General features: G+C 44.5%; 1 protein-coding gene across 9 annotated transcripts in view; it reads right to left on the reverse strand.

The window, feature by feature from the left end:
* Positions 1-24,458, reverse strand: part of specc1 (sperm antigen with calponin homology and coiled-coil domains 1) — a 124,091-nt gene that overhangs the window by 68,329 nt on the left and 31,304 nt on the right. Inside the window, exon 1 of one of the 9 annotated variants that reach the window (XM_061247339.1) lies at positions 7,857-8,775. The exons of the other annotated variants lie outside the window; for them this stretch is intronic. Coding sequence (XP_061103323.1) covers positions 7,857-7,896 — 40 coding nt within the window. The 5' untranslated portion in view covers positions 7,897-8,775. Of the gene's footprint in view, positions 1-7,856; positions 8,776-24,458 lie in introns of those variants that run through there. 9 annotated transcript variants of the gene reach the window in all.

A 24,458-nucleotide genomic window follows, 5' to 3' on the forward strand; every position in this document is an offset into this window, starting at 1 on the left:
GAGCCTTAAAGCAAACAGAAGCTTCCTTGTTCTGTCGTTTGAGAAATCTCAACGTGCTGTTGCCAAGCCTAAACCTAACTCCCTCCGCCGCAGATCTGAAGCGGTGATAACCGCCGAGACCAAACAGCATCAGCGGCAGCTCCTGCCAGGGCACTGGACTGCTTGGCCCTGCTTGGGCCACTGACTGAAGGTGTATTCATGTCTGCATAGGAAGAATGTAGCAAGGGCTTCTGAATGGCAGGGTCAGTTCACCACGAGCCCCTCATTGGCCCGTATTCAGCCGTATTCAATTGACTGACGAGTAAACGCAAACGTTACACTTTTTCTTCACAAATTGAGTTAATTCACAAATTGCTAATTAGCTTTAGCGACTGCCGTTTTTTCTAAGAAAAAAAAAAAATTCATTTGAATTTGAAACTTTGAACGGTTACACACTTTATAGCCCAGTGACACTGTGTCACTGCGACCAACGACATGTAATGGATGCTGCTGGAGTACGCTTATACTTTTTTTCTAATGCCATCGACCACTGTCTACGACAATAGAAAGTGTATGAATGTTCTGCAATTTCAGTTGACCGACATTCTGTACCTGGACTATTAACGGTAAACTGGCCTTTACAATTAAGGACAAATGTTGTTTGAATCCCAGACAAAGTGTCATTTCCCCTGGGAATCCATAACAGCGGGGCACAACTGGCTTAGCCCAGCCAGGAGTAAGGTGGGTACATCCAATCAGTGGCTTGGGTGACAGCAACAGGAATTCCCCCAAGTAAACACCAGACACCACCTCCCAATGGTGCTAGCTCACCTGTAGTACTCTAAGGGATGTCAGGTGTAAAACAGCTGTCTGCATCACAGGAGCACATGCACTGCAGGGGGTGGGGGACGCAGGAGGGAGGGAGGTGAAGACATATTACAGAGAAAAATAAATGGGGGAAACGTATTCATGAAACAAAGAGAGCGGAGAAAGAGAAGTCCGGCCAGCACTATTCCAGCCAGTCCAAACCCTGGACTCAATCAAGTAACAGTTGCGCACGGGGGAAACACTGTGCCGTGCGTGAGGTCAGCCCTGTCTCCGAGATTAAAAAATTGTGTCCTGGAACATCTAAGTAACCTGCGTATAAATAAAGCGGAACATTATACGCAGCGGACTAAGTGGAATTGAAGCGGTAAATCACCGTGGGAGCGGGGGGCCGTGGCTCTGATCAGAAGGGGCTGACTCACTTGCTGCACAGCCTGACATTTTGACTTGTGACTCCGTAGAAAAATGGGCACGCCACGGAGGCCATTACTTGATTACTCAGCTCCCCCAGTGCTGCTCCACACAAAATCAGTCCAACAGAGTCCGTTTTTCAGAGATTCCCATCTTTACACTGTACAAACAGAAACAACGATAAACAACTCGATAGTTCAGGACGTACTGTACATCTTCAACCTTAATAGCCAATGTACAAGCACTGGATAAGTCAGGTCACCTACAGTATATTCCTTGGGCTTGTTCCTCAATGGGAACAGCCTTTTTTTAAGCCGCTTATGCCAGTAATTGTTGATAATAAAAAATAAAATGTAGGCTACCATTTGCTCTTAATTGGTCTCATGACTAGTCTTGTTTAGAGCAGTTAGTACATTGTCTTCTTTCTTTTAGTCCTGTTCACTATTAATGACTCAACTGAACAGTCACCAGTGATGGAATTCTCCAGTCAACAATGTCAATGTTATGCCACTGTAAGATATGAATGCATAATGGACTGAATGGGGCATTCAGTCCATGTAGGCATTTCTACATAGAACAGGCTTGACAGTATCCATCACTGTGACAAGCCTGGCCTCCAACACAAGTGAAATGCTTCAGGAAGATTAAGACAAAAAAATAACAGCCCATGACAGAAAGGTCTTATCTATCTCAACAACTGCAGCAGTTAAAAGCAATAACCATGGTAATATTTATGATTGCACAGGTTCCAGCTCATGATACAAGTCAAGACAAAAACCTAGCCTACATCCATACATGTAATGGTCTCTCCAGGACCATATATGGTCTTACTGTGACCAACAAGTCACTCAAAGGCTGTGTGTGGTCCTAAAACAGGTCAAAGTGGAATAATTCAAGCATTCTCGAGGGATAAATAAAACAAATAAATACGTTGCGTACTGTATACCATTAAAACACTCCACAGTAGATATATTCTACATGATGCCTAAAAAACCCTGATAATACTAATAACCCTGGTGTAATAATAACTAAACAATTCTGGCCAGACCTTTATGGTGGCAACCATGTACCATGTACTATCAGGGACTCAATGTGAGACCATACAGAGAAATGCTGAATATTAAAGTACTCTCCTGCTTGTCCAAAAACAGAAAATAGGGAAGGAGTTGATGGCACAGTGACTGAAAACAAGAACCAAAAACAATACAGGGCAGACATGTAGTATGGTAACACCCGGGCATACAGTACTGCATACAGATGGAGGCTACATGGGTTTTCTTCCGTTAAGGATAAATGACGAAATCCAGCACTTGGTAGGTCTGTCCCATGGGGTACCTAGAGTTCAAATTCAACTTTAAAAGATTAAAACAAGTGAACGTGTTGAAATGACTGCTCCCCTACAATGGGTATTTAACACTTCAACTTTTTTTTTTTTGTATACTTAGTTAATAGCATAGATAATTGCGGAGAAGGACCCTTGGTCACTTCAGAGAAAATCCTGCATTGGGGAGACTGATGGCATGTTTATGAGCTCACAAACGCCAATAATATGTTGACATAAATGAGTACACACCCCCTTTATTGCTTTCAGTTTACCAAACTCATATGCCCACATAAATTACTGCCCTGTTATCAGCGTTCAGCAAGCACAGCATTTCACACGGCTACTTCAGTGCCAACTGAAATAGTTTCCTTTTTTCAAGATCAGATCGATATAATGAGGCATTTCCATATTTGGTGAGAAAATAACCTGGTGGTCAGCTGGCCTGTTCCGAGCAATAAACCAGTGCAAACAAAATGGCCGCCCAGCGCTCGGACAGCACAGGGGCCCAAAGGGCTGACGGCAGCAAAATAACCGCCAAATAACCGGACTTCTCTAACGTACATGTGAAAAGCACTGCGTCACTGGCTCACAGCAGCCTCCAACAGGACGTAAAACCGTTCTAAACATGACACACCTCGACCACAAGTGAAATACCTGCGAGTGCTTACTTGTTAATATTAACCCCAGTAGTTTTTGCACTCGATCTGTGTCATCCTCTGGCAGGGTTTCCTTTGAATGACCACTTTCAATGGGCTTTTTTCTGTTGTTGCGCCATTCGTTTGGCAGCACAAAAGCAGAGCGTCACTGGACTTCCTGGTCGCAGCCTCAAGCGTTCTAGACAGACGCTGTTGACGTGTTCTTATGAGGAAACGAGTCACCTGTGTGTGTCAGCATCCTCTCCCCGGTCACCCTGTCACACTGGCGGCCATTACAGGCCTGTTTACACTCTGCAGTTGGAAAAACACATGAATCACACGCTTTCACAACTTCCCACCAGATACCACCAAGAAGATTTTTTTAAAATTATATTTTAATCATTAACTACTTTAAATACATTTAAAACAGGCTCTCAAACAAATATAACAAAAACAGTGGTCCTCACTCCTGGTCCTGGAGAGCCGCAGGGTGTGCTGGTTTTTGTTTCCACCCTTAATATCAGCAGCTAATTCAGACCCAAGAAACCAGGTGAGGTTAACTGCACAATTAACTGCTTTAATTGATCAATTATGTGCTCAGTAACAACAAAAGCCAGCACACCCTGCTGCTCTCCAGGACCAGGAGTGAGGAGCACTGCTTTAAAATAACTGACAATAAGACATTATGAGACGCTGTAAACCGGTGGTGAGGGAGCAAGTCACACGAGAGAGGCTGATATTGTTTTCTCCTCATTCAATAGCCACAGGTGTGCGACAAGCTCACAGCACAGGACAGGTTACAGGAACAGGACAACAGTTGTTGTCACAAAACAATGTGCTACGCCCCCCCCCACCCCCCACCACACCCGTGTTTTCCGACTGTCTGGCTGACTAGCTTTCCAGCATTACTGATCCTGAAGGCATTTCAGTTACGCTCAAAAAGTGAGGGCCAGCACATTCCCCCAGTCCTTATTAGAGCATGAAAAGACCCTGCTCGTCCTCCCAGCTCACTGGACAAACATCTCGCCGAGGCCTGGGGACTTTCTGTCCCTCCCTGCGGATCCAGACGGGCGGCCGGGCAAGGGGCCGAAAACAGGCCCAGCGGGGAACCATATTTCACCCCTGAGCATCTGCTGGGCAGGGTGGGGCCATGCCCACGAGCGCTGTGTCATGGTGGGGCAGTGGTTAGCACTGTTGAGGTTCTGGGTTTGAGTCCCAGCTGGCTGGGTACTGGTACTCTGGTTTCCTCCCACAGCCAATAGACAGGTAGGCTCCAGGGCCCACTTGCAAAGAGATGTCAATGTCTACCATCAGTGACTCTCAAAGTGACTATCTATGTTAGATAAAAAGTCTGAGCACCACAGTCTGAGCACTTCCCGGTCACACTTTTGATACCATAAGCAACCGGGAAGTGCAATCGATCTCGTCACTGCGAGTGGAACCCAGGCCATCATTCTGAACACCATTGCCATAGCTTTTTGTCCAAATGAACCTTTCATGCTAAAACAACACATTTTGGACAGCGATATCTGCTGGCTGAATGGGAAACTACGCCACATCTGACACCAATAAAACAGAAGTGAAAGTGACCTGACAGTGCCAGCGGACCTGTCTCCTCGAGCTGAACCGAGCCAAAGCTCTCCGGTAAAGAGAAAAACGTGACTGGGACTTACTGGGAGAGCAGAAGAGAGGAGTCTGTTTAGCAAAACTGATGCAAGAAATCTCATTGCTGGCAGCAACAAGTTAGAGAGATTAAATTACCCATTCCCCTGCGAATGTTAAATACCAGCGTACCAAGCACACACAGTCTGTAATAGGCAAAACATGAGGAACACGTAAAACATCTGTGGTGGATCTCCGTCAGTTCTAGTGAATGTGCGCTGTGCATCTGTGTTTATCTCTGTGAAGCCATATCTACAGCATAATACCATATTACCCACATCTGGGCTAAAAATGTATTAACCCAAACCCTTTAAACCAGTGGTAACCAACCCTGTTCATGGAGATTTGCCATCCTGTTCATTTCAACCCTAATTTGGCACATCTGATTCTACTAATTAGCAGCTCAACAACATCGCTAGCTGTTGACTGAGGGGTGCTTTGTTAGGTTTGTGAGAACCTACAGGACGGGAGATCTCCAGGAACAGGGTTGATTACCACTGCTTTAAACACACAAGGGGATCTCTGAAAACTTTCGACTAACTTTCAATGTTATGAGCCGAAACATACAATTGTATTAAGTAATTCTGTTTTCAATATTGATGTTAAAATGAGTAGTTAAAGGTAACATTTCTTATCTTCTAATGATTAAAACCTGGCCTATTTCCTGATCTTTTTATGACCCCATCGTTGATGGCCTGCATCACCGTATTCATTACCCTGTCATGAACTGGAGACGGCAATGAGGAAAAGGCAATTTAATAATCAATTAAATTATCTCATTCCATTACTCCGAGCTTATTCAATGGAATCGGCAGAGGAGGTATCATATTATTCACAGGGCGATCGATCGATGGTTTATAGCAGAAGCCAAAGAATTTGACAAATAGGGAAATCATCTGCTCAGACAGACAGTGGCTAAACTGGGGAGAGGACCATGTGACAATCCACAGATTTATCAGACCGTGATGAGTCGACGTGACACTTTCCGACTGAATACAGGTGTGGACCAAGGTACACCTACTGGGCGGGGGGGGGGGGGGGCATCAGTCGGTTCTTATTCCGGTTTAACACGGTTAAAATGGCGGATAGCTATGAGGGCCGTCAATTCTGCTCAGTGTTGAGAAGGGATGTCAGCACATTGGAGGTGACAGCTGGCATGCAGGTGAATACCGAAGTGTAAATTCTGTTGGACTCCAACCCCCCCCCCCGCACAACAACGCAGCTGCTCTGACAACAGGAAATGACCGCATATTCGCATAATTGTGGAAAAGCCGGGTGATTTCTTCCAGCTGTTTGGTAATAATTTATAATTCGTCTTGTTAATGGAAGTGGCGCTTCGGTCCGAACGCACACTCGTCCGCAACGACAACAGTCTTCCACCTCGCTGCGCTCCAGGTCCTGATCCGGGCTGTCTTGGGCCGTTTCCACCGGAGAACATGAATCCTGCTTTAATAAGGGCCGGACGATGATCAAAGGGCCAGAAACAGCCCGGCTCCATAACGCAAATTCCAAACGGCAAACGCCCCGTAACGAAAGTGCTGCCATCTTTTAAAATAAAACAGCATTAAGTCACGAGACGCGCTGAAATGGCAACAGATGTATCACAGACTCTTAGGAATGAGATGATGCATTGGGGTGTTGGTTACGCACTTGTGTACAGCACAGGGTCGGAAGTATACCAGGGCAAAGGGCAAAAATGCCCTCAGAAGTTCTCAAAACGCCCCTGAAATCACAATACTTTTAATTTATTTATCATGTTAAAAAAAACTTTCCAAATGGTTTGCCGTCAGGCGTGCCAAGCTAAACCAGTATGTGTCTAAATGTCACATAGCTCCCTGGGTAGAGTCTGTTTTAGCATATCTCAGCAGGCTCCCTGCCACGCTAAATGAGCAAGTTTAACACCCTTTAGCCGATAACGCTCCTCTGTGGACACCGCTGTTCTGTCTGCTCACACAGGTCTGGTCCTGGCTCCCAGAACGACCGCTAGCCTCCAGCGCATGGGCCCCACCCCCCCTCCCCCGCTTCCATTCCGGGGGGGAGATTATCGGCACCCCCCAGCTGGTCCCGTTTGTGTAGTGAGCAAAGAGAGAGAGAGAGAGAGAGAGAGAGAGAGCCTGCTGACCGCGGCTGACAGAACAACTCTACAAAGGAACTTGAAAGAGACGGAATCCAGTGAGCTGCACGCTTCCTTCAGGAGAGGTGTGCCGCAGAGAGAGATATGGAGAGAGAGAAAGAGAGGGAGAAGAGATAGAGTGAGAATGAGATATAGAGAGAGAAAGAGAGGGAGAAGAGATAGCGTGAGAATGAGAGATACAGAGAGAGAAAGAGAGGGAGAAGAGAGAGTGAGAGTGCTAGAGATACAAAGAGAGAGAGAACTGACGGTTTCCCCTTTTTCTCCGCGTGAGGTTCCCAGTTTTTAAAAGGGGGGCTTTGAAATGGAAATGTGCGGATAAGTGTATCTGTGGGCGATGCAGTGTCTGGGGCTTCGGTGGACCAGGGGGAGACAGCAATCCCATCTCTCTCTGTGAACTACCACAGAGGAGAATCCGCTGTGAACACTTTTCAAGTCTAAACACTGCTCACCACAAAACTTGTCAGTTTAATTACAATCTTTGAAGCTCTGTCCAGCAATGTAGGCTGTTGCTGTGACTGTACGGAGTAAAGTATGATTGTAAATCATCTCTATCCAGCCTCCCATGTTAGCCTGGGGATATAACTCACTTTCACAACCCTGACAACTAATCACTCAGCATACTGTTTGTACAATAGGCAAGTCTGAGCTGTCTTAATAAACCAAATTGTCCAGGACAGCAACCGATGATTAAATGACAACTTACAGACATAACAACTGCGGAAAGATGACATGACAACCAAACACCTGAGATAAATTCAGCTTTGACAGTGTTTTACAGTATAACAATAGAGAACTCTGCCTCTTGGTGAAAAACAGGAACACACTTGTGTACTGTGTGAGTGAAGAGACAGCGGTGCAGCAGGTTAGCAGTAACAGAAGACCAGACCTTGTTCCAGCTCCTCCAATCTCCCGGCTTGGTTTCCCATGACTCCGGTCAGCCGCTGTGCCTTTTAAAAAAATATTTCCCACCAGCGACTTGAGTTTAATCCATGGAACCGCAGCCGCCGAGCAGCCTATTATTCAGGTGAGTAAACAATCAAGCCCCGCAGATCCACGGAAACCGGAGCCGACTCATGCCCATGACAAAGATAAAAAAAAAAAAGAAAGAAAAAAGAAAGAATGAACAGGGTGACGTGTGTCCCGTTCAGAGCGGCACGGAGGCGCTGTTAGCGTGCTGCAGGCGTCTCGGCTGTCTGGGGAGCAGCGAGGGCGGAGGGGGCTCGGCTGTGCTGTCCACGCTCCTCCCGGCCGACGGCAGTATCGCGCGCTGAGGGCAGTGCGCCGGGCTTCATTAGCCGCGCGGCTGTTGTGATGTCGCGGAGGGGGCGTGGCTTCCAGGCCACACAGGGGTTTGCCGCCGCGGCTGCTGTTGCCGGGAGACTGCCGGCTTCGCGGGCGCCTCCGCGAACTTGGGCTGAGAAAGAAGGGGCTGAGAGAGGGAGCGTGAGAGAGCGACAGAGAGAGAGAGAGACGGAGAAAGTGAGAGAAAGAAAGACAGAGAGAGAGAAAGAGGGGCTGAGAGAGCAACAGAAAGTGACAGAAAAAGTGAGAGAATGAAAATGAGACAGAGAAACTGAGAGTGACACAAAGAGAGTGACAGAGAGTGAACGAAAAAGAGAAGAGAGAATAAGAAAGAGAAAGAGAGAGAGAAAGGGGGGTCTATTTGTCTTCTTGGCAAGCCCTGACAGCGGAGCAATCCCTTTTCTTCCTTTTCATATGAACTCCTCTGACCCCATCCATCCAGTGGAGGCAGCCCGAGAGATTAGAGGGAGCCCTGGCAGACAGTCCCGTCTGCCTCCAGATACAGTCCGCCCATGTTTTCTCAGTGGGTCTCTACATTACTCTGGAGGTGGGGGGAGTGGGGTCTCTTCAGACTGTACCATTCCGCCTGTGGCTCACACACCAGGGGGCTGCTTCTGTTATTTTTACCCCCTCCCCCCGGCCCCCGCCCATCTAATCCACTATGCATGCTTCCTGAAATATTTATGCTCATAAGAGCAATGAAATATGAAGTCTGAAGTGAAGCGGTGTGTCATCTCTTCTCGGACGGACGAGGCCCCTCTCTAACAGTGAGGTTCAGAGCAAGAGAGGCCTCTGTTCCCGGCCACTCTTATTAAACTTACACCGGCATCTGACTTTTGGCACCGCGCGCCGGGTTTAATCCTATTAGGGCATGTGTGTGTGTGCGAGGCTCTTCAAATCGAATGTTCTGACGCTGCCGTCTGCCAACACGCCCCCCTCTCTCTCTGTCTCTCTCTATATCACTCTATCTCACTCTGCCTCTCATTCTCTCTCTCTCACTCTCTCTCTTGCTCTCTCTCACTCTCTGTCTCTCATGCAATTCAATTCAATTCAAAGTGCTTTATTGGCATGATAACATTTGCATTTGTATTGCCAAAGCATGACAAGTAACATGTGAAACAATGAACAACAATGAATAATAACAGGGTAATAGTGCAGATTATACAATAGATTGTTTAATACATATAATATCATTCTCTCTCCCCCTATCTCTCTTTTTTTCTCCCTCTTGGGGTAGGTTTTTGTGTTTCAATGACATTAAAAGTCTCTTACACTTACCCTCTCTCTATCTTTCCCTCTCTCTCTATCACTCTCTTTCTTTCTCTCTCTCTCTGCATCAGTCTTAATTATGTTCTTTTCAACTGTCACCAGACCTCTCCCCCTCCTGATTGAGCTGGTCACTGCTGAACCGGCCTCAGAAGATAAACAGAAACCCGACCCTTCCGAATGTTCTCCCTCCCCCAGGACAGAGCTCTCGGGGTCCTGGAGGGTTGAGGAAATCCGCGAGTCAACCGGGATGTTTGGGAGCCCTCCATCTCGGACAGACACACTTCCTGGTCGGAAGTCGGGGGAGCGAGGGACGTGTTGGGTCGGAACCCGTCCGAGGACAGGGGTACTGGACGTGGAGCGCTCGCGTGTTCCTCTGAGAGTCAGGTGGCATCGGTCGGAGCAAGAGGCCAGGGAGAAACTGGTTTCTCTGTGTTGCTGTGGAGAAATGTGTGTGTGCTGTGATTGAAAGGAACCACAGCACGTTCCTTGGCTTCTTTTTTTGCGTGAGGAGGGGGTACATTGGAGAGCAAGGGCTCATTCCTATCACATATCTTTCATCTTTTTTCTTTTCCTTGCTCTTGACCCGGAAATTGATCAAGGTCCACCACCTTTGAGGACATTCCAACCCATTAAATGCTTCTACGAGGAACTCCCAAACTTTCCTCTGAGCAAAGATACAGGAGCACATCCTCTGCGGAAGTATTTTTCCACAAAGCATAACATATAAATGATCGGCCTGTGGATCCACATTTCCCCATCTGTAACTGACGTGGCTTCAAACTGACGTTTGAAGGAGCAAGGACATTCCATTTTCCTAATTCACCTTTTCTCCATTTCTCCATCTTCACTCCTTTTCTCGCCTCATTTTCTAGGCTGTCCCAACGGCTGGAGCAAGGAGCAGGAAAGGGAGTAAGAGGAGCTGTCTTCATGGGGTCCTGAGGGGTTCTGGTTCCGTGTGGACCCGGCTCTCCTCCAGCACGTTCCCCACCACCACGCCCTTCCCGAATCTCCCCCATCCGTCATCGCAACGACACAATGGCAACAAACAACAACAATCCAAATCACCTACAGTAAAGCCCCTTGTAGGCCCATGTGAAAACAACACAATCTCACTAAACAATGCTTTAATCATACAGGTGAAGGAGGTACACAATGGTAACAAACAACAACAATCCAAAACACCGATAGTAAAGCCCTTTGTAGGCCCACGTAAAAACTATACAATCTCACTACAATCGTACAATCAAACTCATGTGTTCATCCATATGAAACTGATTTATAGCGTTGGCCGAGTCCACTGCCAGGACATCCATCCCGCCGACCTTTTGGGGCAACTGCACGCAGCGTGACACAGGTGTATTGATTTATCCCGTTTAATAAAGCGGCTCAAAAAGATATTATTAGCCTGGGATATTATTTTCCTTCTGCCCCGTAAAGCCCTAAGAAATAGAAATATTAAACACTTGGCCGTATGCATTGGCTGACGCCATGGGGGCCGGCTCATGAATCTTTCACGTAATAAAACACTTGTGATATGTCTCCGGTTCAGTGGCTTGTCGGGTAACGCGTACGGCTGCAATCCTCAGGAGGGCTGAGGGGAAGCTGAGGGGATTCTGACACAGCGGGGGAAGTCAAGGCTACAGACTGAAGCTGATGTGAAAAGAAACGTTTTTAACCAGGAATGGACTGCGCTCTTTACATCTTTACTCTTTAAGTAAAAAACAAAGGCGCAGATACAAATTCATATGACCCAACTTGGTAAAATGGGCCCAAACGTTTATCAGACAAGGCTAAAGATTCATACTTTCAAAACCTTTCAGCAGTCATCTGTGAAATCGTGCTCAGAGACAGTAAAGCTAAAATGTCACCGCCTGTAGTTTAATTGGAGAGGAACTGATAATCAGAACCATCTCATTTCAGATAGCCTACTAAGGAGCACACAGCTTGTAGCCAAGAATCCAAAAATGAAAATCCTGTGCATAATTAGTAATGATAATTGCAGCCTGTTCACATGCCTAAATGCACACTATGGGGTAGAGTGTGAAAATCATCCATGGCGAAAAGGCTGACTGCTTTCTAAACAATAAAGGAATAGTTAGTAAGGTTTGTAAAAGTCATTAGCAGCGGCAGTTGCTGAACTGAAAATTGCTGGGGTGATTATTGGTCTCAACGCGTTTTAAATAATTGTCCTTGGTTATCAATACAGTGATTTGTTCACAAAATACTCAATATCATCAGATGAAGCCAGTTGTCCTCCATTATGCTGTTAATGCAAAATTGTGCATTTTATCATCCATCCATCCATCCATTATCTGAACCCGCTTATCCTGATCAGGGTCGCAGGGGGGCTGGAGCCTATCCCAGCATACATTGGGCGAAAGGCAGGAATACACCCTGGACAGGTCGCCAGTCCATCGCAGGGCACACACACCATTCACTCACACACTCATACCTATGGGCAATTTAGACTCTCCAATCAGCCTAACATGCATGTCTTTGGACTGTGGGAGGAAACCGGAGTACCCGGAGGAAACCCACGCAGACACGGGGAGAACATGCAAACTCCACACAGAGAGGCCCCGGCCGACGGGGATTCGAACCCAGGACCTCCTTGCTGTGAGGCGGCAGTGCTACCCACTGCACCATCCGTGCCGCCTTGCATTTTATCAACATTATTTAAAATTGTAGATAGAAACTGATTGTTCTAAATTGAATTTAACCTTTGACCTCCCTGACATGACGTGAATAAGCTGTGTATCACCAGCCAATTGATCATTGAAATTGTGGGCACACTTGATAATCAAGGAAAATTCATGAAGACATGTTGAGACCAATGATACGTTTAAAGAAACGTTTTACACCATACCCGTTTTCAGCTGGGGTGATGACAATTCCATGGACCCTGACTTACAGGGGCCCTCAAAAAAATATTAGAGCAGGATATTCTGGGGTGGATGTGAGATCTATTCATGGGGCTCAAAATCCCTGGTGTCACGCCTAGCCACAGTAAGTGTGTTTCTATAAAAAAAAACAAGGCAGCCATCGTCGTCTTTCCTTAGTTGCAGAGAGGTCTCCGCAGCAAAAGCTTCGTTTAAAGTTTGATGGCGGTTTAAATAAATCATAATGAAGCGGCTGTGCTTTAACTGCTTGGCTGACGGCGGAAATCGTTAAGCTGCAGCGCTGGTCCTCTCTCTCCAGTAAGCTATAATGTGTACCCCGGCCATAGACACAACGCCTCCAGAGATCTTGATCTTATCGTGACCGGTTACGTCCTCGACATCGCCATTCACAAGGCTCCTCATCTCCTGCAGAGTGTGGAGTTTTGGCTGCTGTTCTGCAATCGCTTAAGTGCCGTGAGATCTGCGACACCCTGGGCCGACTCGCTATACGTCTCTGGCGGGAGGTCGTGCCTGTTAATAGCCGAGAGGGGGAAACAGCCCGATGTTGAAAGGAGAGGGAGAGCGATCGTATGCCTTATCGGTTTCAAACAACAAAAAGAAAGAAAAATCTCCAGGTTTATTAAAAACCCCGAGGCCAGTGGAGATCGCTTATCATACGGGGGCTCCATGTGTTTCCAGTTTAGAGCAGAAACCAAGTACTGCTCTGTTATACCATGACACGTGACTCACTCCGACAGCAGCTTAAAAAGCTTTATTGCTGAAAAAGAAAGGATATTGTGACTAATAAGTCCTGGCGTGTGCCACGAATGACAATGATATGCATGACTTGCGATTTTATCAAAGAGCTCAGCGCAAAAATATCTAAATCAAATTAATATTGTATGCTGTGAGATGGCATGATTCTCTGGTTTGGTGGGGAGCTCTGTTATCCATCAGGTCTGGCCTATTACATATTGATGTGGATCACGCGTCATACCATATGCTCCAGCGCAACTACATTAATACCGATGTCTTCATTTAAGAGAGGAGCACTTCCCACTGCAATATAAGGACATGCAGAGTTTCCAATGAAAACAAGTCGAGAAAAAACAAGTAAAATCCTTCCTGACGAGATAAAATATTCCGCCATCTGGCATTGTAAAGCAAGATCGATGGCATGTGATGTTTGCACACATTATGGTAATTGCGATTTTATGGTGACGAACAAATCATACAGACATATTCAAATGGATAGGAAAAGCAAATGTGATGCATGCTGGTGAAGAATTAGAAAATAGAAAGTTGAGCTTTTGTTAAGGAGTTTCTGTCCTAAACTGATAAAAAAAGCCCACCACATAACCACTTAAAATAGTATGTTTTTTAAACCATACTTTGTAATACTCTCACCGCATCACCAGGGAAGAGAAGTTGGAACTGGAAAGACTTTTTAAGAGATTGTATATAATTTTACTAGTTGAAACTTCATTTCTCTCTAATCCTATAAGTGTGCTAAATAAAGGATGTAAAATCAGCAATTGGCAGCATTTAACTCTAGTGTATGAAGACCATTAGTACCGTACTACCATATGAGCCCAACTGTAAAAATACAATCATGTGTATCAGCTGTTTTTACAAATCTGCAATGCAAACCTGGGGTTGAGTGACAAAGTTATTTAAGGAGAAAGAAAAAGTTTCTGACTGCTACAACTACAAGTGTGCAAGTTGAATTAACAAAGTTATTCCTGTAAAAAAAAAAAAAGAAGCAGGATTAGGCTTTATAACAATGTGATGATCTTTTAAGGGCGCTGTCTGCTTCAGAAGACAAAAGGTAAGAGGTGCGGGAGGTGCAGAGCTTGAGCCTAAAATCACAAGTCCCACACCCACGAAAGGAGCGACAAGTCTGAACGACGACGAGCGCCTCTAAACTGCCGTTAATGCGGCCCGTCTGTGGTCGCCCGAGGTCGCCCCCGATCAGCCCGCTGTGAAACGCAGTTACTGCGCTCAAGGCTACGCTGCAGCACGCCGCTGGGGTGCACGCGTGATTTAATGTCGCTCTGGTGAGTGACGTTCTGCACACTGTTATTATATCATGTTTGCTTTTGTCTGTAGATAAACTTGGCCCTAATATTGACATTTGTGTTCTGTTAAGAGGCGGAGGACGGCTTTAAAACCTGAATTAACCCCATTATCTCAGATTTTTCACTGTCCGCAGAAGGGAAAGGAGACAGAGGGGAGAGAGTGGATATTCACCAAAAAGGTGTTATATTTAAACTCAGTGAGCACTTTATTAGGTAGACCTGTACACCATTGTTAATGCAAATATTTAATCAGCCAATCATGTGGCAGCAACTAAATGCATACAAACATGCAGACGTGGCCAAGAGGTTCAGCTGTTTTTCAGACCAAATGTGGGGATGGGGAAAAGATATGATCTAAGTGACTTTGGCCATGGAATGAGTGACGGTGCCAGACAGGGTGGTTTGAGTATCTCAGAAACTGCTGATCTTCTGGGATTTTCATGCACGCTAGTCTGTAGAGTTTCCAGAAAAAACAAAAAACAAAAAACATCCAGTGAGCAGCAGTTCTTCAGGCAAAAATGCCTGGTGGAGAATGGCCAGACTGGTCAAAGCTTACAGGAAGGTGACAGTAACGCAAATAACCACACATTACAACAGTGGAATGCAAAAGCGCATCTCTGAACATAAGTGGATAGGCTACAGCACCAGAAGTCAATAAGTTAAAAAAAAGTCTAGTAAATACCTAATAATGTGCTCAATGAGTACATTTATACAGCAGGGATGGCAGTGTAGTGTAGTATAATGGTTGGGGAACCAGGCTTGTAACTGAAAGCTCATGGGTTTGACTGCCAGCTGGGACACCGCAGTTGGATCCTTGTTCCAACTGTGTAAAATGTAAAGAAAATAATCTGTGTAAATCGCCCTGGGTTTGCTTAATCCATTTATATTACAGTGTTTTAGACATTTCTGGTCACGGGCTTTCAACAGCACTACGCTCGTGACATAAAAAAAGCGACTCATATTACATCCAGTATGACAGAATAACACTGGTGTCTATGCCTGACTCCTCCATATCCCACCCATTATAGAAAACTAGTTAGTCAAATTCAGTGGCAACATATACAGGTGCTTTGAGGGTGTGGACAAGTATTTTAGGCAAATACCACAGCTATCAAGCAGCAAGAAGCACAACACGTCATTGTGCTTGTCTTATTGCATAAAGCAGGGCTACTCAACTCCAAGTCCTGAGGGCTGCAGTGTCTGCAGGTACGTGCTCTGACCATGCACTACACCACCTGATTTCATTATTTTACCTGCTTGGTTCAGGAAGGTCAGGAGGTCATTGGTGAAATATGGTGGTGTAGTACGTGGCTGGAGCAAATACCTGTAGACACTGTGGCCCCCAGGACCTGGAGCTGAGCAGCCCCGGCATAAAGGAATCGTAGCAGGGCACCATTCCTCAGCTACATGTTTGACTGATCTAGATGCTGGCTGTCCAGTGATGCTATAAAATGGCTAACACCAATAGTTTTAATAGCGAAACCCACAAACGGTACAGAACGTCCAAATGTGATATATTTCAAGGGGAAATGGCACAAACCGTATGAAACCTCCAAACAGGTTGAGGTTCAATGGGAAATAGCTACATGTTTATCGGCACATGCATTACCCTATCCACATATTTGCGGACACCTCATTCTGTATGGATGGCTGAATTATACATAGCTCATGTGCATAATTGGATTTTGCACTGGCTGAACAGGATCTTGGCCTGTGCGACCTCTCTGCTGACTAAATCTCCTGCTAGTAGGACTTTCTGAGGTCTGTACAGACCAGTTACATCCTGGTGTGCATCCCAGATAATGGCCTGCTTTCCCAGCATGCAGTCTGTTCCATTCCACAAAGTACAACATGTACTCTGCCTAAAACAAACACACACACACCCATAAAAGAAGAAAACAAACCAAATCCTGCAGAGGTCAGTTTTTATTCCACCTCTAATTACTCTACCGTTTCAGAAGAAATCATGGAAACGTCTATTTAAGATGAAAGGTACGAATGCCCAGCAGTGCAACAGTGCCAGGAGTTCAGTTCTTAGCACACCACTGAACAAAGGAGCTTTAAACTGCATAAACCGTTGAAAAAATAAACTTACAGTCCACTTTAAGGACAGCATCTTTGGTCAGAGGAAATATGTCGACAAGGATGTTTACTAACTGCCTACAGATAATATAGCATAGGATATGTGCATAAGAGAACAGGAAAGCAATGGTATATAATGATAAGAACCAGCCTCTTGACTGGACTCCGTCACTTCCCTGTGATCCAGAGCCACGTCATCAGTGCGTCTAGTTTGGGCTTGCAGGAGCCTGACTCAGCACACAGTCTGAGAGCTGCTCCGCTGCAGTAATGACATCGTATGACAGGGTCACACAACTCAACACAAAACAGTCCCTGTGGTCCGCATTATTCTTCCACTTAAAGTCTTTAACACTCATTTCAAACCTCAACCTCCTTTTAACTGACTTAAGAGGTAAGCCTCTGTCTATATTAGACATCAATTTAAGATGTACGAGCCTTGTTGCCCTTCTCAGTTTTTCTTTGTCATAATAATATACTGCACAGCGATCTCCATAATATTTGGGACAAAGACATATTATTTTTAGATTTGGCTCGGTACTCAACAATTTTGATTTGTAAACAAACAATTCACGTGTGGAAATTCACCATGTAGAAATGACAGCAGTATAGATATGTACATAAGATATTTTTAAGAATATGCTTTCCCCCTTCTCCCCAATTTGAAATATTTTATCCGTGCTAATTGCCACAAGCTCTGCTATCGATTCAGGAGAATGACATGTGCTAATCATGCTAATCATGCTAAGCATGTGATGTCACTGCTCCTCGTCACATCACAGCTGCGCTCGCACAGACACGAGTCGGAGGAAGACATTTTGTGTGGCTCCACAGGTGGACTCCCTGCCACCTGACTGACCAGTGGGGGTCACTGGTACAGAAGGAAACGTTATTTTCCCAGGCTGAAAAGGGCTTACAACTGAAACCCTGCCTTACTTGGGTGACCACAAAACCCACAGCCAGTCGCACTGCGGTGCTGCCAGAAGCCTTTGGCACCAGCAGGTCCAGATTCAATACCAGACTGCTGGGTAGTGCCTTAATAGGATAAACCACCCCATAATCATATTCATACACTGCTATGGCATAGACTATATATCAGATACAAGAAACACAAAGTGGGACTCTGGCACACACTAGACAAAATTTTGATGAATCAGCATTTTCTATATACACTCAGTGACCACTTTATTAGGTAGATCTGTACACCAGCTCGTTAATGCAAATATCTAATCAGCCAATCACGTGGCAGCAACTCAACGCATAAAAGCATGCAGACATGGTCAAGAGGTTCAATTGTTGTTCAGACCAAACATCAGAATGGGGAAGAAATGTGATCTAAGTGACTGTGGAATAATTGTTGGTGCCTGACGAGAGTATCTCAGAAACTGCCGATCTCCAGGGATTTTCACACACAGCAGAGTTTACAGTGAATCGTGTGAAAAAGACATCCAGTGATCAGCAGTTCTATGGGCTAAAACGCCTTGTTAATGAGAGAGGTCAGAGGAGAGGGACCAGACTGGTATCCTAAATAACCACGTGTTACAACAGTGGTGTGCAGGAGAGCATCTCTGAACACATACAACAGCTACAGCAGCAGAAGACCAATAAGTCTAAAAGATAAGTCTACTAAATACCTAATAAAGTGGTCGCTGAGTGCATACTGTTAGAAGTTGAAATTGTACTTCCCTCTAGGGCACAGGTGTCAAACTCCAGTCCTGGAGGGCCGTAGTGTCTGCTGGTTTTTGGGTGTTCTGGGTTCATTCAAGTCGTTGATTGGTTAAAGTATCCACATGCCTTGTTCTCAAGGCCTTAATTGGCCTTAACTGGCAGCTGATTGAAACGAAACCACAAAAACCCGCAGACACTGCGGCCCCCTGGGAATTCAGTTTGACACCCCTGCTCTAGGGTCTTTCAGCGCACTTATCCCTGGTGATGGGTATGCACTTTGCACTTTGTTGTACGTCGCTCTGGATAAGAGCGTCTGCCAAATGCCGAATGAACGAATTAATTAATTAATTAATGTATTAATGTAATATAATGTTTACATGTGTCCGTGCACACTTTACAAACCATGTATAATTTTTATTGTTGGCTTTAAAGGTACAATAGGTAATTTTGGACTCCTAACAGTCAAGAGAGGAATTGCACAACAAACACCGTTGAAACGCCATTGGCTGTGGCAATTAGAACCCATTTTCAACCAATGAGCTTGAATTATTGTACAGCTGTACATTGTTTCTGTACAGGGTGTCATGAACTATGAACACAGGCAGAGGGTGAGTCAACATGTCAGTGAGCCTTTTTCAATGATAGGAAGGGATTTACAATGGTCTTGTAACAATGTTTTAACAAAATCTTACCTATTGTACCTTTAAATAAAGAGGAAGCCAAAGCATGATGATGGGTGTGGACTGAAGGAAGGAGAGATAATAAGGGGCAGAGATTGTGTGTGAAAAAAGGGTCTGTAGACCTCTAAACCTCCAGCCAGACACCCTAAATCAACAGCTAATCGCACAGCAGGCTTGCCAGTCTGTCCTGGGTGTCTCTGACCTTGCAAAGAGCTTTTTCAATTTAAAAACCCTTTTTCACTTTGATGTGACAGCTCTCATTGATGACTTGTTAACAATTTGCCACTCTCCCTGAAGCTCTGATTCAGTAGCGTGTGGAAGGGCAGACAGCCATTTTGGATGAACAGATAACTAGAAAAACATTAAGCATAAAGGCACATTAAATACACATACTGCAAACTACCATAATATTTACTTGATCTGTATTTGTACCAGTCCAATATGATGGCACAAGTCAGAGGAAAGACAAATAGAACCAAACTGCTTTATGTAAAAAAATGAAAAAAAGTCAGTGACTCATTATTTTTGTACACGGTTTAACCTGTTATGGCTATGCAATTAGTGACAACGTGTTAGACTGGTACAAACAAATACAGATGCAATAAAACATAATATGAATGTTTTGAGCAGATGGAAGTGGCATTTTGGGCCTTGCCTATACGCAGTAATTACTGTGGGCAATCAGCAGATCTTGTTCGGTGTGTTTTAAAATGGCCGACTGCAGGTGAAGACAAAAACATGACAGGTTTGCCTTAATTGCGCACCACTTTCAGTTACATAAGGATCACTCCACCCTCTCCTTGGCATTTGGACACAAAGCCAAGCCTGTAAAACTACAGCATTCCATCGCCGTGTGAGAAATATATGGAATTATTTTCCATATATGAGGGAACATTAAGCTTGCCAGTCCTAGAAACAGATTATATATTTGTCTGTATGTATAAGCACAATCTTGCAGGAGATATGCAGTGAACAGGATACATGATAAATATAATACGCTACACTTGATTCAAATGTAGGCCTATTATTTAAATGCGTGAAATGAGAGCATACAGTATGTGGATATGAATGTGCGATCTTATATTGATCAGCTGATGTTGCATAATGAGTTAATAATTCATAGTTAATAGTTCATAGATTACATTTCAGATGGAGTAGCTCTCAAGATGAGGAAACATAACCACCTTCTGATAACATGTTGGCCAATGCTGGTCATTAAGAAATAATGTACACTACACCTGATGGCGCTTGACGATAGATACGGTGACATTGTTAACTGAAATGCAGCCTGTAGCGTAGTAGCGTAGTGTGCAGCCCGTAGCGTTTGCAGCTTGTAGCATAGTGGCTATGGTACATAACATAACACAATAAGCCACAATAAGATCCACACAGCAGCTCTTTCAGCAAGGCCCTTAACCCAACAATGCTCCAGGGCTGTCCCATGCTTAGTCTAATCAACTGTAAGTCGCTTCGGGTGAGTCACTGTAATTCAGCTGAGACAGCTTCTCCTCAGAAGACAAGGTGGCAAATGCCTGCTTCGACTGTAAGGTGTAAACAAACACAGTTAGAAGCCCTGACCACAAGTCAATGCTGAAATGAGCGCAAACTCTAACGTGCAAGTGTGTAAATTGTGGCAATTTACCTGAAACATATTCTTCTTTCATCAACATTCCAATACTGAATGATAAAACAAATAATATTTTTTTATTTTTGGCACTTATATAGTTATATATAGATATTGTATTGTATTGGTGTACTCGGGGTATTCTAGCTGCCAACTGTGGTATGCTAGTTCGTAAGTTGATGTATTCTTCAAGGTTCTGATTGTATCTATATGGTCACGCTAGGACTTGGACCCTCTAGGGTCCTCATCACACTTGTGTTTGATCTGCACTTTGTTGTATGTCGCTCTGGATAAGAGCGTCTGCTAAATGCCTGGAATGTAATGTATTGTAATATTTCTGTCAATTATTTCTCTTTATTTTCCCAGAGCCACACATGATTAGATTTAAAAGGCCACCACCATTGAGGTTAAGCTCATTCACTGTTACCTCTCTGCAGAAAGAAGATACACCTGGCTTGGCCCACCAGCCTACCGGCTCTTTCAAATGTAACCATTGCAGCTACCGTGGAAATGCTTCGCAGAAGAAGCATTTATCTGACATTTCTGTCAAAACCAGCTTTCGACTTAAGCATTTAATTATGTCCATTTGCAGTATATCACCTCGAAAGTCAGCGCACTCGTTTCTACGATAGGATGCACTTAGCAACGGCTGCAGGATAGACTAGCAGAACATAAAAACACCATGCATGCCGGTAATGTATCCTACACTATAGCCCAACACTGTAAAAGGGTCCGTCAAAGCAAACACTCCTGCTCTTAAAGTGATGGGGATTGATCCGAGTCCAAATTCTGGCAGAAAGGGAGCCTGCTTGCAGCGGTTACTGTAACGAGAACTTCTTAGGACATTTAATTTAAAAGCCGCTACATCTGCAGGACTAAACAAAGAATTAGATTGCACTCTGTTTCTATTATGCCTTTGAGATTGACAGTGTCTGATGGGTGTTTAGTACTGTCTGAGGTTCTAAGGTGGGACAGGTTATGTATGTTATGTTGTTATTTCATGGCCATATTAGATTAGTATGGTCTTGATTTTCTAGCCTGTTCACCTGTAACCCAGCTATGCTTCTTTTTCATTGACATCAGAAAGAGTGCCCTGGGTCTTTCCCAATGCTTAGACTGAGGCAGTATGACTGACTATAGACACTGAAAAGGGAAGAGTGATTCTGTGATTTGGACTGCTGTTCAGAAGCCTCTCAGTTATTTGACTGGGCTTTGGTGTGAGGCTCTCCACCCACCTGGAAACCCAGTTATATTCCCCCAGGCACATGAGACTCTACATCTACCTGGAAACCCTGTTCTATGCCCCCAGGCACGTGAGACTATCCACCCACCTGGCAACCCTGTTACAGACACCAAAGCTTTGAAGCCCTGCAGCACACTCGTATGTGGTGGTCTCTTTACGTTGTACTGCATGTGCTTATTAAACACATTTACTTGGTGAAGGGCTCTCTCTCTATTCACCCTTGCCCTGGGAGAGCTGTAGGGTGGCGCAGGTTTGTGTTGTTAGTCAGCACTGCTCTATTAAAACATTGATTACACAGTTAACTCATCTGATCTGCTCTCCTGGGGCTGAATGGATAGCCGGCTTTATGGTGAAAATAAAACCCATGAAGGCCCTCTGAAGAGAGAAAGTGCACAACTGCATAGAGATCAGCATGTAGAGCTAATCCCTGCAACCCCGTCAACTTCAGCTAATAATAACAGAGAAGAGCCTGTTACACTGCAAAACAGCCTGTGTTTCAGTTGTGTAATGAGAATCTTACTAAACACTAACTTGTTTGAACTTTTCTTTCCCTGTCGGCAAATCTGGAAATATGTAAAACTGTGTAAAACTCATCGGCAATCTTTGTCTTATTTAGCAAAAAAAGCAGTAGAAGTAAGAATGAAAACTGAATACAAGATTAAAATACTTGTAAAAAGTAAAAGACTGGCTTCTTTGCAGCTTGGACCAGACACAGTGACAAACGTGAAGGCATTTTCCAAAGAAATCCTAGATTTGAGATGCCTGGATAATTAACCTCAGATTAGGTCATCCTTCAGGGCACAGACCGCCAGCCCTCGTCCAAAAAAATCTCAACGGCTTTACACGGGGAGAACTTCCACGATTGTTTGCCTTCAATGAACAAATAAACATCTTTGGACATGAAAAAATAAATGTGTAACAAACAGTACATTAGATGGGTTAAAGTCAAGGACAGAGCCTCACGCTGATGAAAAACATTTGTCCGTGTTTTTGAATACGTCAGCAGCTCTCCACAAGTGTCAGAAGCTCCCAGAACAATTTTTTCCATAACTTCATCCGCACTGACCAGCGGCTGAACTGCAAAGGTCATCCATGCTCAGTTGTCTTGATACTGACCAGCCTGCCTTGAGCACACTGCCACAGTGTTAATAAAAGCACAAAGCCACAGATAACAGCTGGCTGAAGGAGCCTCTGGAGATCATTAACGTTCATTCTTCAATGCTAATCTAACCGAACTCTGAGGGGCGTGTTATGATAACTCAAATATTCCTGTATCTATCTAGCCACCTGGAAGTTATAGAGACACGAACATCCTTGTAAAAACGACTCAAATCGCACATGTTTACCTTGGCACACCCCTCACTGTTTCCCTCCCTCTCACATCTGTCTGGTTCTCTGCAGTTTATTATAATAATGTATTCTTTATTATTTTATTTTTTAATTGTGTAAAGATTCTGTTTCTTTCATGTATGTTTAGTATTTTTATTCCTTTGTGCTCTAGTGCAAGGTGACCGAGGGTGCTCTGAAAGGTGCGGTTTAAAATGCGCACACACAAGCACACACACACATCAGCAATCATTAATGTCACACCTTTCCTTTAAAATGTCATTAGTGTAGCTTACTTCAGAACTGGGTAGCCAATGTGTATATAATTACTGGGAATGCTATTACACAAAGGTGACTAAAGTGTTCCCACCTCACACAAAACATCTCAGAATGTTGCTGCCATGTAGTGCCGATGTTATAACATTCACAAAAACATTCCATTCGTGTCCGGAGAACATTTTGTGCGCGTCATTGATGTTTTGCTAACGTACTCTCACAGTACCGCAGTTTAGATCTCCCAGCAACCCTGGGCACTTCCTTCCTGCTAAAATGCTACTCTCTTGAAACAAACCAATGCACCTCAGACCCTTTATAATCAAGCACAGCACAGGAAAGCTAAACCGAGCATGCCAAGACACATGAATTACAGGTACATTGTTCTGTGATCAGACGTGTACACATGTACACGCAAGAGGATGTCTGCTTAGGAAACATTGTGTTCCTAACAAGGCAGTAAATAATTGCAAGACCAGTGCTACTGTGCTCCAGGTCTTGGAGGCCGCAGGGTCTGGAGGTATTCGCTCCAAACATGCAGTACACCACGGAATTTTGTTCATTATTTTCCCTGCTTGGCTCAGGAAGCATGTTCATTAGTGAAATCTGGTGGTGTAGTTCATGGTTGAAGCGAATACCTGCAGACACTGTGGCCCGCAGGACCTGGAGTTGAGTAGTGCTGTACTAGACTGTGATGGCAAATTACTATTCTCAAGGCCAAAAATAAAAAATACATACAGCATATGATTAATATTATTATTATATTATATTATTGTGCAGTGCATGGCTGAAGCTAATTAATACCTGCAGACACTGTGGAGGACAGGAGTCCTGCATTAGACTGTGATGGTAAATGTCTATTCTCAAGGCTGATAATATGAATACATATAAGATAAATATTACATATGCCTTAAATATGTCATGCTAAATATATGTGAATATTTCTCATATTGAGTACTTCTGCTAGCCTGTCGTCCTTAACTCCTCTGAGCCACGAGAAAGCACAGAAATCCTCCGCACTTTAGCAAAGCAACCCTCTGAAGGGAACGCTGGCCTCTCATTACAAT

This window comes from Conger conger, chromosome 7, assembly GCF_963514075.1.
Source record: "Conger conger chromosome 7, fConCon1.1, whole genome shotgun sequence".
In the NCBI taxonomy this organism is placed as follows: domain Eukaryota; kingdom Metazoa; phylum Chordata; class Actinopteri; order Anguilliformes; family Congridae; genus Conger; species Conger conger.